Source organism: Myotis myotis, unplaced genomic scaffold, assembly GCF_014108235.1.
Source record: "Myotis myotis isolate mMyoMyo1 unplaced genomic scaffold, mMyoMyo1.p scaffold_m19_p_5, whole genome shotgun sequence".
NCBI lineage: Eukaryota > Metazoa > Chordata > Mammalia > Chiroptera > Vespertilionidae > Myotis > Myotis myotis.
The window spans coordinates 8,666,756-8,680,798 of NW_023416357.1; the positions used below are offsets into that span (position 1 = coordinate 8,666,756).

The window sequence follows — 14,043 nt, forward strand, 5'->3', positions numbered from 1 at the left end:
CGAACTGAGGGGACCCTTTCATATGGAGTATTCAAGGAAGGCCTCTCTGAGAAAGCAGTATGTGAGCAGAGCCTAATGGAAGTGAGGGATGAAGTGTGCCACTGTCTGGGAAGGAGGTGAACCAGGCAGAGGGGGCAACAAGTGCAAAGGGCCCCTATGTGGAAGTCTGCCTGGCATGTTCAAGGATGGTGATGGAGTATGTCTCAGGAGGAGAGCACAGTGAGCTGGGAGAGAGAAACGGGATGGAGTCGCAGAGGTGAGTGGAAGCCCGAGGACACAGAACCTTACAAGCCGTGATAGAGCTTTGGTATTTACTCCAAGACAGAAGTTTCAAGCAGAGTAGTCATGTGATCTGGCCTATTCACAGGTTACCTGTGGCAGCAACGTGAAGAAGTGACCGTGCGCGGTAGAGATGGAGGCAGGAGCTGCTGCCACAGACCATGAGCGAGATGAAGGGCGCGCAGCCCAGGTTGATGGCGATGAAGGAGCTGGGAAGGAAGCAATGGGATGGATGGGAGGAAGTGAGAGCAAGGGGGAGGTGAAGGATACCTCCACAGTTCCTACCGGGAGGAACTGGGTATTCACTGAGATGGGGACAACTGTGGGAAGAGCAAGTTGGGGAGAGTGATAGCGAGTTCTGTTTCAGCCGCGGGGAGTGTTGCAGGCTGCTCGGACATCCACATGGAGATGGAGAGCAGGCAGTGGGCATGAGTCTGGGAGAGGCTTCAGAACGGGATGTTTAGGGGTCATCAGCATATGCACAGCACTGAACCCCAGGTCGCCTCATCAAATGAGAAGAGGTGAGAGGGAAACCAATTTGGAGTCAGCTAGTTCAGTACAAAAGCCTAAGCAGCTTTAACTTACAGCCTGTAGAATGGAGCTGAGCAGTAAACAAATGATCCAACACCCCTACAAGTGGCAACTGTAAAACAACGGTCCCGTTACTGCCCTTTCGCAATAGTGGGTTCCTGATATTCTATTCTCTGTCATTTGTTTTATCAGAAGTAAGCAGCATTGGGGGGGAAGCCCTATTTGCTGCACGTCTCTAGTGAGGCTGACACGTGGAAATTTGGGGGTTAAGGTTTCGGACTAGCAAATTATTTCATTGCTGGTCCTGCAGCAAGTAGGGCCCTGAACATTCTATCCGAAGGGCACTGATCCAGAAGACAAGAAAGAATGAGGAAGGTAACTGCTGATAAGCACAAGGGCAATACAGGAACACAGGCTTAAGTGACCTTGAATGAGGCTAGGTTAACGCAGGAACAGGAAGACACTTCAAACCCCTCAGGAACAGACCAAAGAAATGTCAGTCATCTTTCTCCCTCCGCGTGTTAATCAGGTTAACAACAATGACGAAACAGTGGCAGGATTATATTAGGAACAGAAGCAGATCTTACAGTTTAATAATGTGAGGATGCCTGAAAAGCTTGAGGTTCTGAATTTCTCGGCGGATTTTTCCTACCACATCAAGGCTTCGAATCTTCTGTCGATTGAGTATCTTCACAGCAACTTTATGCCCAGTCAATTCGTGTTTGCCAACTGTAGGAGAAACCATTGTAATGGATTAGTGCCTGGCTTGATTAACTACATACTTACACATATTCTAAGAGCACTAATCTTAGCAGTCTCAGAAAATACTTGAGCAAATTTAACTTCCTGCCATTCTGCCTGATTTACCCGTGAATGTCTGTATGAGTGATTAAGTGGGAGAATACATAATTGAATGATAACAGTGGTTCCTTCCACAAAGGAAGGCTGGAAGGCTAGGGAAAGAGAAAAAAAGAGACTTCCTTTTTGCACTTTTAAATTCTCTTCATTTGTTATTCATTTTATTAAACTACCAGACATTCAAATTGAACGTTTTCTTTTGGTGCACAGCTCTACAGGTTTTAACATAGGTAGAAACTGGTGTAACCACCATCATAATCAGATGCAGAGCAGTTTTCACCATCCCCAAGAACTCCCTCATGCTACAAACTCCCCCTACCTGTAACTCCCAGAATCTTTTAAAATTTGGTTCATGAGAATGTCATATCTATTTTTAAAAATAAGAAAAAAATTAAGTGATTGTTTTTAGTTTTGAATGCAATACCCTGATATTCAATGGCGACAGAATTTAGACATGTTTATAGAGACAAAAATCTCCAAAATGTCCACCCTTTCTCAAGAATCTACTGGAGAATACACAGTCCATCAAAATCAGCAGGGAAACCGAGAAGATGGCATCCAATACAGGAGAAAGCTAAGGGTGACCCCGACAGAGAATGAAGGACAGCCCTACGTAACAGGTTTGTGGAGACCCAGAAGGCAACAACTCCCGACAGAAGTGCTACACGGGATCCAAGAGGGTTATTTCTGTGGGGAAAGAAAGAGAGTAAATTGTCTTCCAGGTTTGAGAGAACAGAATATTGTACTAACATATTTTACAAAGACATTTGAAGATGTGGAGAATTTAAACTTAGGTCCAAAGAGAACAAAGCAAATGAAAAAAAATGAGTTAAAAACTCAAGGAAAATTAAAAGTAAGACAATTCTGTCACAGAATTGACTTACCAAAGAGTTTTTATACAGTCACAATTATGAAAACACCATATATGGATTTTTAAAGAGTATATAATTTTATTAGGAGAATGAAGGTATAGAGGAAAAGGTACACGAGAACTCATACCCTCATCTACCATAATAGACAGTCAGCCAAAGAAGCCTGTTCATAGGAAGTAAAAGAACGCTTACATGCATGCATCTATCCACTAGACATGTGGAGGTTTTAAAAAAAAGATAAATACAAAAAGAAACAGATAAGAGTCGGAAGTGGAGATGGGGAATTCTGTTTTATAAATATACCTCTGACCACTAGTGGGGACCTTTTAAAATATACATGTATTACTTTACCCCCCAAAAATGTTAAGTAAGTAATTTAGGTTTTAGCTTTACAGGAGGAAAACGGTCTCCTCTCAACAGTTTGTAAGACGCTATCAGAGAGCTGTCCCCGCCGACAGCGATCATCATCAGCTGAAATCAGGCTCACGGTAACAGGAAATGCCTTCTAAGTTGTTTGTACTTGCTATGGGCTGAATTATGTCTCCCCAAAATTTCATATATTGAGGCCCTAGCCCAGGGGTGGGCAAACTTTTTGACTCGAGGGCCACAATGGGTTCTTACACTGGACCGGAGGGCCGGAACAAAAGCATGGATGGAGTGTTTGTGTGAACTAATATAAATTCAAAGTAAACATCATTACATAAAAGGGTATGGTTTTTTGTTTTTGTTTTTAGTTTTATTCATTTCAAACGGGCCGAATCCGGCCCGCGGGCCGTAGTTTGCCCACGGCTGCCCTAACCCTTAGTCCCCTAGAATATGACAGTAAACTTGGGGACAGGGCCTTCAGAGAGGTGACTACGTTAAAAAGGGACAGTACAGGTTGGCCCTCATCCCACCTGACTGGTGTCCCTATGAGAGGAAATGTGGGCACAGAGACCGCAGGGCACACACAGGAAGCCGCGTGCGCACAGGGGAGAAGGCAGCCATCTGGGAGAGGCCTCAGAAGAAACCAAACCTGCGGAAACCTTGCCCTCAGGCGCTAGCTTCCAGGCAGCAAGAAAACAAATTTCTGTTGTTAAAGCCAGACCAGTCAGCAGTATTTTGTGATGGCAGCCCGAGCAGATTAATACAGTGGGATCTGGGATAAAGCTGAGCCTCATTATCCTTTAAAACCCCCAAGGGCCCACCTATGAACCGGAAGCCACAGCTCAATTCCCAGTCAGGGCACATGCCCAGTTTGGGCTCGATCCCCAGGAGGGGCGCGCAGGAGGCAGCCAAGCAATGACTCTCATCACTGATGTTTTCTCTTTCTCCCCTTCCCTTCCCCTCTGAAACCAGCTGTACACACACACACGTGTAGAAACACGAGGGAGCCTGTTGGTGCGGGTCAGTTGGTTGGACCGTCCTCTCGCCCTACACACCGAAAGGTTTCGGGTTTGATCCCTGGTTGGGCTCTTATGAGAAGGCAACCAATGTTTCTCTCTCACATCGACGTCTGTCTGTCTGTCTGTCTGTCTCTCTCTCCCCTCCTCTCTCTCAAATCAATGAAACATCTCCTCGGGTGAGGATTCAAGAACAAACAAACCCACGCGGGAGAGCCGTACAGATCACGGGGTCCCATGGTTTTCTACAGGTCGGCATCGTCCCCGCCAGGCTAACCCGGACCGCGAGTGAGGCGCTCCTCCGCCCCCACGGCCCCTGCAACTGGGAGGCCAGAACGAGGGACGGGCAGTCCTCAGTGTATTGAAATGTGAAAGCTGTCTGCTTAAATGTTTTCATTATTAATATAAAACGCAGGTCGGGTTATACTGATAGTTCACGAGGGAGAAAAGCCCGCCCGAGTTCAGCGTCCGTGCTGCGCGACCCTGTAGCCTCCCCAAAGCCTCTGCAGTGAGACCCCCCAGCAGGAGCCGCCGTGCGAGGAGCGCGGCCCGCTGTCCCCCAGAGGATTAGCGCGGGGTGAGGAGGTAAAATGCCATTTCAGAATCACCACAATGCAAAAGGAGTCTCTACATTTAACCACCCTTTATATAGCCCAACCAATCTCAGAGCCACCCTGGCTACGGGGTGACAGCAGCTCCTGAAGGACGGCGTCGCAGGCGGCACTGGCTGCGCTTCCCCCAAAACCTCATGAAAGCATGCCGAGCGAGCGAGGAAGAGCCCGCCAGGCACCGCTGACAGGAACCCCCAGGTCCAGCACACTCTCATTTCTGGTACGGCTCTCGGGAGGCGTTCATTATACCTGAAGAAGGAATCTCATCTGTCTCAGCTACAGACTCCCCACCCCCTCCCCTGCTGACCAGGAACCTGCCCCAGTAACGGCACAGCTGACACAGACTGGAAACAGGCACACGCTGGGAACACTGGCCGACTGAGAGCTGGAAAGGATATTAACGCAGAACCCACTTCAGTCTGGCCCTTATCACAAGCCAACCAGCCTCTTACATCACCCCCTGCTCAATGTCGTTTAAGGAAACAGCCGGGCTTATCCCAACCCCACACTTAGTTTTCTGTCATTAAACAAGGCGCTGCAAGAGGACAGCCAAAGCGCCTCAAACTCCTTCCGCTGGCATCACGCACGGAGCAGCCACCGGTGCCAGCTAATGCGCCAGGGAAAAGTCCCGACCCAAAGCGACCTGGGCTCCTGGGACCGTCCTCGCCGCTGAAGGCGACCAAAGTAACGGCAAGGTAAAGAAATACATTAAAAAAATTAGAGTGCAAAAGGATAAAGGGTGGGGGGAGAGGAGAATACACATGAAGATCACCCCAGAAATGGACAAATCATTAACTATTTCAGAGCGATAGTTAAGAGAATGCAGAAGTTATGAAATAAGAGCAGAGCAATACGGCTCTTGCAACAGAAAAAAAAAAACATTTCGAAAGCAGTAAGTTGTAGCAGAAACGTAACAGAAACATTTATGTAACACACACCAGAAAATAAGAAAGAAATTAGCAATAATTAGAGGGAAGGGACTAGGGAACCAAGTAAAATTCAACTCATGAGTAACTGGGGAGTATCACTGCACCTGTTAATTTAATTGGAAGCAAATCTTGGTTAAAAGCGTTTTAAAATTAAGAGGGTGTTAATTTTCACATATGACATATGGACCGGAAATTTTGTCCATTAAGTCGAGGGTTTACTGTATTCGCATAGCACCACGTCCCTGACGGGGACTTCGCCCACCACCTGAAAACTACAGGGACCTTGGCTCGGTCACAGAAGAGCACAGAGGCAAAAAAACAGGCTCATCTGGCTTCAGTGTAAATCAGATTCTGTAAATGGACACTATGTTTAAAAATATAAATCGACTTAATATGTAAAGTAATTTAGGTATACAATTTACTAGCTAATATTCATGGCATCCCCACTTTGTACCGGATATACTGACACTCTCACCAACCCTGGACAATCTGTGTTATTAGCAACACTTCACAGCTAACGCAGCACAGGAAGATGAAATGACACAGCTACTGGCTTGCAAAACCAAAGCATGAACCCAAGTGTGTATCAAAATGTTGTGCGTTTTCCAAAAATGATTAAGTGAAAAGTGATAAATTAAAAAAAAAAAATCCTCAAATGGACATTACTTGGTATAATAATATATACATACCCTTTTAATAAAACACAAATAGTAGAAATTAAGATATCAGAGGACTCCTTAATTTATAGTCTTATAGTTTTAAAAAGAATAGACTGAGTAATAATTATTCTAAACATTCATTTGTTCATTTAAGAAATAGTTAATGAGCCCTAACCGGTTTGGCTCAGTGGATAGAGCATTGGCCTGCGGACTAGAGGGTCCCAGGTTCGATTCCGGTCAAGGGCATGTACCTTGGTTGCAGGCACATCCCCAGTAGGAGGTGTGCAGGAGGCAGCTGATTGATGTTTCTCTCCCATCGATGTTTCTAACTCTCTATCCCTCTCCCTTCCTCTCTGTAAAAAATCAATAAACTATATATTTAAAAAAAAAGAAAAAGAAATAGTTAATGAATGACTGCAACTACCATATGCCAGGCACTGCTACTGTGACCTTTTCCTGTATAGAAAAATGAATCCAGTCTACCAAAAACCTGTCTTATGTCAATTTCAATGTTTTAAGACAAGATGCCAAGAAGATATTTTATTTATTCTATCACACCAATTTAAAAGTCATTAAAAAAATTACGGTATCATTAAGGACAAATGAAGGGCATAAAACTATAGGCACATAAAATATAATGCAAGTGTAGTTGTAGTGGGTTAAACAGTATTCCTCCTCCCCAAATTCAAGTCCGCCTGGAACCTCAGCAAGTCATCTTATTTGGAAATAGAGTCTTTGCAGATGTCATTAGTGAACTCTAGATCTAGTGTCTGGTGTCCTATAAGAAAAGGACTCAGAAAGAAACAACACACCAACTCACACATACAGGTGGCGCCATGTGAGGCAGCGATTATAGCCTTGCTGCCGAGGAAGGCCAGCAGCCACCAGAAGCTGGAGGAGGCAAGGGACAAGCACCCCCTTCACCCTCCCACCCCCGCCCCCGACCCCACCCCCACCCCACTTTCAAAAGAGCTGTGGCCCTCCTACCCCTTGCTTCTGGGCTTCTGGCCTCCGGAACTGTGAAGAATACCTTATACCTTTGTTGTTTTAAGCTGCCCGGTTTGTGGCACGTTGTCACTACAGCCCTGGGAAACTGATACAATTAGTTTATCAGTTTATAAGTCAATTTTCTAGAACGATATTCACCAATAACATGAACAAGCTAACAGAAGTAATCTCTTTTGAAAACAGGTTTTCTGAGCTACTGCACGTGCTTCCGTACTCTTCAGTGGAGCGCCCTGTACAGGTCTAGGAACCAGGCAGACGGTCGGCGTGTGAGGACATCAGTCACTCCCTGTGCCCTCAGTGACGTCCGCAGGAGTTACCTGGCCAGATAGGACTTTTTTCCCCATCACCTTTTATCCCCTCTATGCCCTCTACCACCTCACCCAGCCCCCTCCACCCCACACTCACCACCCTGTTGTCCATGTCCATGAGCTCTCTCTCTCTCTTTTTTCTCAGTCCCTCCGACACCCTCAACACCCCCAACCAGAGCCGTCTGCCTGCCCTCTATCTATGAGTCTGTCTCTATTTAGCTTGGAAGTTCAGTGTGTTCATTAGATTCCACATCTGAGTGAAATCATAGGGTACCTGTCGTCCTCTGACTGGCTTATTTCACTTAGCACAATGCTCTCCAGGTCCCTCCATGCTGTTCAAAGGACAGGCCTTCTTGCTCCCAGACTGTACGTTCCAGCTCCTGAGGTTTTCTGCTTTTTGAAGTCGTGTCTCATCCTTCACGGACTATCAAGAGCCCACTCTTACAGCCCCCTTCCAATGCTCTAATTAGGGATTCTAATTTTCTATGGACTGGAAAAATCATAAAACTAAGATCAGTATAACAGATGTTATAAAATATGCTCTACAAAACACTAGGACTGGAGACTCTCCACAGAAAAAGATTTCATACTCCAGAAAGTCTATTCTCCCTTTTCAAAACTCTCTCCGGGTAGCTCAGGTGGTTAGCACATCATCTCGATATGCCAAGGTTGCAGGTTCAATCTCTGGTCAGGGCACATTCAAGCAGCAACCAATGAATGCACAAGTAAGTGGAACAACAAATTGATGTTTCTCTTTCCCTCCCGCCCTCTCTCTCTCTAAAATCAATCAATAAATCTTTTTTTAAAAATCAGATGTTCTCGCCGAAACCGGTTTGGCTCAGTGGATAGAGCGTCGGCTTGCGGACTGAAAGGTCCCAGGTTCGATTCCGGTCAAGGGCATGTACCTGGGTTGCGGGCACATCCCCAGTAGGAGATGTGCAGGAGGCAGCTGATCGATGGTCCTCTCTCATCGATGTTTCTAACTCTCTATCTCTCTCCCTTCCTCTCTGTAAAAAATCAATAAAATATATTTAAAAAAAAAAAAATCAGATGTTCTCATATGATTTAAAAAAAAAAAAAGAAACTCCCCCAGAGGGAAAGTAGGGGAGGGAGGGGGCAAGGGGAAGAGATCAACCAAAGGACTTGTATGTATGTCTATAAGCCTAACCAATGGACATGGACAACAGGGGGGTGAGAGCATGAGTGTGGGGGGCGGGGGGTTTAATGGGGGAGATGAGGACACATTTGTAATACCTTAACTAACAAAGAATTTAAAAAAAAAGAAACTCATTATGCATATTAACAATGCAAAGGCTCTGAAAAGCCCTTTAGTAAAGAAACCTATGAAGTGTGTTTAACTTGGCATTTCCCAGTCTTAACTGGACATAGGTTTTTCCTTCCGAGGTTTTCAAATAATGTCCCAACACTTATGACTCTAAAGTATTTCCTCTATCAGAGAAGGCAGTGTCCCCACTAACCATCCTTCTCCTCCCAGCAAATCTTGGCAATTTAAGGCCATCGGATGACTACCTGTGTATTTTCCTTACATATAGGAACAGAAGTATTTGCCTTGAACCCAGTTACCAAAATACTTCAATATTAGAATGCCAGTAGCATAATACTTCTAAAACTAGAGTGTCCTATAGCTTAGGAAACACACATTGTCACATTTAGCCTCACAAGAAACCTAGTTTTCTCCAGAGTCGTCTAAAGATTCTCCACTGACTAAGCTCAGTTGCTTAACTGCTGCTCCAAAATCGATGAATGTCATACATGGGCCTCGTCAGGGTATGTGTTACTAAGAGATGTCCCCTTTTTCCAAAGCGCAAAATGCTACTCTTCAGGCTCTCACCGTTTTACAGTAGCGCCGAGGTGTTGCTTTTGAAAAAAATGGAAGACTTGCATATCATTCACAGCTAACGTTACCAGAATTCACATCTTCCTCACAGAACAGATTAGTCAACTAAATATGAGCTAACAACCTGTTCTTGCTCTCTAAGGGAACTTTGTCTAACTGTGGAGCATTGCAACAAATGCTCTTCTAATCAGATATGTAATTCTGAAGTGACACAGGATCATACTTTGAAAGAGAGGATCTTAACTAGGAAAGAGATACCACCCACAAAGTTAGAAATATCTACTGAAGATATTCTAATCACCTAACGATTTCATCCCCACTCTAAAATTAAAAGAATAAAAAATCTCACTTCTAAAAATATTATCAAAAAATAAAAATCCTGGAGAGGGGTAAACTTTAAAAGCTATAGGCGAAAATTTCAGAAAGCTACCTTTATTTATTTTTTTAACTTTTTAAAAATATATTTCGTTATTGATTTCAGAGAGGAAGGGAGGAGAGATAGAAACATCAATGATGAGAGAGAATCATTGATCGGCTGCCTCCTGCACACCCCCTACTGGGGATCGAGCCCGCAACTCAGGCATGTGCCCTTGGGCGGAATCGAACCTGGGACCCTTCAGTCCACAGGCCGACGCTCTATCCACTGAGCCAAACCAGCCAGGGTAGCTACCTTTATTTTTTCAATACTCACCTGAGGATATGTTCACTGATTTGAGAGAGAGAGAGAGAGAGAGAGAGAGAGAGAGAGAGAGAGAGACACCGATGTAAGAAACGTTGATTAGTTGCCTCCCGTATGTGCCCCAACCTCGAACCTGCAGCCTTCTTGGTGTATGGTTGATGTTCTAACCAACTGAGCCACCCAGCCAGGGTGAGAAAGCTACCTTTGAATGAAACACTTCAGACATCCCAAGAGGCATACCAAATATCCATGTCTCACCCACCACAAGCTTAAGCAGTACAACAGTGCAAGTGAAGTCCAGTACGACTCCTCACAGGTCTTTCTCCTTCCTCTCTCCCCAGAGATAACCACTATCTTGAATGTGGTGTTTGTCTTTCCCACAAGTATGAATCCATAGACAATATAGCAGCATCGTCTTCCTATGCTTACCTTGCAAATTTAATTTTGAATAATGTTTTGAACACACAATACCTACAGCACACAATTCAAAAGTACAAAAGGATACACCGTGAAATGTCTCCTACTACCTAGTTCCCCTCCCTGGGTAACTAATGTAGCAGTTTCATGTGCATCTTTAAAAGATACTTTATACATAAGCAAATACTTGCCCTGCTTTTCATATAGGGTGTCCCAAAATTCACGCAAGGAGTAATTTTGATAGAAAATACAGGTTTATAGTTTAAAAGTGTAAATTTTTTATTGATTCATAAAGTATACAGTATAGGGTTATGTATGGAATAGCACATCAGGTAAATGGCCTCCACGGCTTTGCTGGCACATACGCAAAGCCGTGGTCTTCACTGTCCCTGCTCCTGGGCCATAATTGCTACTTGGTAATGCTTATCAAATTGAAGGGATTGTCCTAACCGGTTTGGCTTAGTGGATAGAGCGTTGGCCTGCAGACTGAAAGGTCCCAGGTTCGATTCCGGTCAAGGGCATGTACCTTGGTTGCGGGCACATCCCCAGTAGGAGGTGTGCAGGAGGCAGCTGATCAATGTTTCTCTCTCATCGATTCTAACTCTCTATCCCTCTCCCTTCCTCTCTGTAAAAAATCAATAAAATATATTTAAAAAAAAAAATTGAAGGGATTGAAATCAAAGGGCAACAGATATTAGAATCTGATTCAATAAACCAAGTAAAATTAGGCTTTTATTTTTTGTTGTTATTGTTGTTAATGCTCACGCAAAATTCAAATCTTGTGTGAATTTTCGGACACCCTATATATAAACTAGAGGCCTGGTGCATAAAAATTCGTGCACTCAGGGGCGGGGGGGTGGAGGGGGGGGTGTTCTCTCAGCTCAGCCTGCACGCTCTCACAATCCGGGACCCCACTGCAGCATGGCTCTGGTTCCCCGGCATCTGCGGGCTGCGGGGGAGGGACCAAGAGGCCAGTTCGATCACAGCATGGCTCTGTTCCCACAGCTCCCTCCCGCCACCACACCGCAAGTGGCCAGGACCCAGGACTGACTTCCACTGCACAGGCCGAGACCCTAGCCTGGTGTTTGGTCGTCCGTCCGGACGTTTAGGTCATGATGGACCCTGGCTCTTTATATATTAGGACTAGAGGCCCGGTGCACAGATTCAGGCACCGGTGGGGTCCCTTGGCCTGGCCTGCAGGGATCGGGCCGAAACGGGCTCTTCGACATCCCCTGAGGGGTCCTGGATTGCGAAAGGGTGGTTCTTGGGTGATGCACCCCAGAATTGGGCTCCCTCCTCTCTGATTCCGGGTGTGTCACCCAAGAACTGCAGCTGCCAAGTCATTGTAGTTCAGCAGCTCCTGCGTTGAGCATCTGCTCCCTGGTGGTCATTGCGTGTCATAGCTACCAGTCAGACGGTTGCTTAGGCTTTTATATAGATAGATAGATGGTAGGTATATTATACACATTGTTCTACTATCCCCTTATTTTTCCTCTTAAAACTGCACCTTGAAAATTGTTCCCTAAATTGCATAAAGTCTCTTGCTTTTTTTTTTTTTTTTTTTCATGTTTGCAAGGCATATCACTGTATGGATAAACCATAACTTTTGTCCTATTAGAACTTACTTCCAATCTTTTGCATTTACAAAAAATATGGCAATAAATAACTCATTATTTCACACATGAGTGCAACTATAGGATAAATTTCTAGAATTTAATTTTAAAATTTATATAAATGAGTGCACATCTTCTACTTCTGCTTTAGTGACCTAGTCTTACATATTTGTGACTCATCCATGCTAATATATATAGCTCTTGTTCATACATAAGATTTTTCACTTAAAGAAATGTTTAAATAAGTTCCACTATGATTCATTCACAAAGAGAACAGTCACCTATTAACCTGAAATTGCAGTTTTATGTAGAAATACTTGCCAACTTAATAGATTCTATGTATAAACAACTCATTTGCCAAAGACACACCCAGCCCACTAAAAAGGCAGCCTTCTCTTGGAAAACTAACAAAAACTGCCCGTTTTATTAAGCAACAGTCACATGACTCTTCGTTCATTCATGCTTTTATAATTATTCTACCTGGGAGGGAAGGACAGTGGACCAGCAAGGGAGTGGAGACTAACACCTTAGACTAACACCTTAACAGCCAGGAAAAAAAGAAAAACCTTGTAAGTAACAAAAGATAATTCAAGCATATTTCCAAATTAACCCTGTTGTCTGTTTAAATTGCCCCCTCAAAATGTTACCATGAAGTTTTTTATCTTTTATTAGGAAACAAAATAATCACTATAAATTTACAGGTCCCCTCCTTCCCCAAAATTAAATTTCATCTAAGCATGGAATATGATATTGGAAATTTTTCTGCATATCAGAAAAATTAGGTTCCTTTCCTAGGTTAAATTTACCAATGCGTTTAACTAACTTTAAAAGCTCTATCTACTCCAAATTGTCTCCACTGAAATACAAGATGTCCCCCAAAAATGTATATACTTTGAATGATTATAAGTCAGTGTTTATTAACATACTGTTCATTTTCAAAATTTAAAAGAATCTACAGAAATGAGTGTGTGTACATTTTTTGGGACACCCTATGTATGGCTAATATGATTCCTAAGAATTCTTGCCAAATTAAAGCTAGTGTAAGTTACCAACGTCACCTCTAGAGTAGCTATCTTTGCCTGCCCACTGAGCAGCTATATCCCATTTTCTCCCAATACCCACTTCTGTGTAGCTACCTCCCTGTTCCCCAACACTATCCAAGCACTTCATAAGATTCCCCTCCCCACCCCTACACACACACACACACACACACACACACACACACACATCCAAGAGTGGCCATCTCCCTCCAAGGGTAATTCCATCTCCCCTGCTAGTGCCTACTCAGGAACACAGCCTAAGCCAGTTGGCACATGGTATTCCTGGCCTGAGGGACTGGATGAGCCAACGAGATTCATGACAGGTATGCTAGCACTTTCTCTGGAGAGAGCACTACAGGCAAAGATGTCCTTGGCTAAGGGGAGTTGGAGTTTCCATGACTTGGGATAAAAAGCATCCCAACTGTTGAACAACTTTAACATGTACCGGCTGAGCCCTGGCCAGGGGGCTCAGTTGGTTAGAACACTGTCATGGGTTCAATTCCAGGTCAGGGTACATACCTAGGTTGTGGTTTCGGTCCCCATTGGGGCCCCTACGAAAGGCAACGGATGAATGTTTCTCACTCCAATGTTTGTTTTCCTTTCTCTCGCTCTCTCACCCCTCCTCTCCCTATAAAGTCAGTAAACATGTCCTCTGGTGAGGATTAAAAAAAAAATGCACTGGTTGAGGATTCTGACCAACATCGACTACTGTATTTATGAACAAACTGAACCATACCTCTAAAACCTACGTTCCCTCGGCTAATAGTGGCCTTTCTATGTTTTGTGACGTTGCTGACTTATTGGATGCTGTTGACTTTGACAGTGTGAGGCACATGGGGAGGGGTGAAGGTTAAGGAACAGCAGCCACTGCTGCTCATGGCACACAACATGGCACACATCACAGAACAAATCCGGAAAACGAAAGATTTCCTCTGGCTTTCCTGTCTGCCATGCCAAAGCCTCCTAGCAAATTAACGGGGGGGCCTGACTGCTCGGGTC

At 44.4% G+C, this 14,043-nt stretch overlaps 1 protein-coding gene across 6 annotated transcripts in view; it reads right to left on the reverse strand.

Moving 5' to 3' along the window:
• The window catches only part of PRKAA1 (protein kinase AMP-activated catalytic subunit alpha 1), a 31,339-nt gene that overhangs the window by 15,598 nt on the left and 1,698 nt on the right, over window positions 1-14,043 (reverse strand). For 2 of the 6 annotated variants that reach the window (XM_036309040.1, XM_036309041.1), the window contains one exon: window positions 1,463-1,539. In XM_036309040.1, the coding sequence (XP_036164933.1) occupies window positions 1,463-1,539 (77 nt within the window). Of the gene's footprint in view, window positions 1-372; window positions 489-1,397; window positions 1,540-14,043 lie in introns of those variants that run through there. The other 4 variants (XM_036309038.1, XM_036309042.1, XM_036309039.1 and 1 more) reach the window with 4 other exon arrangements.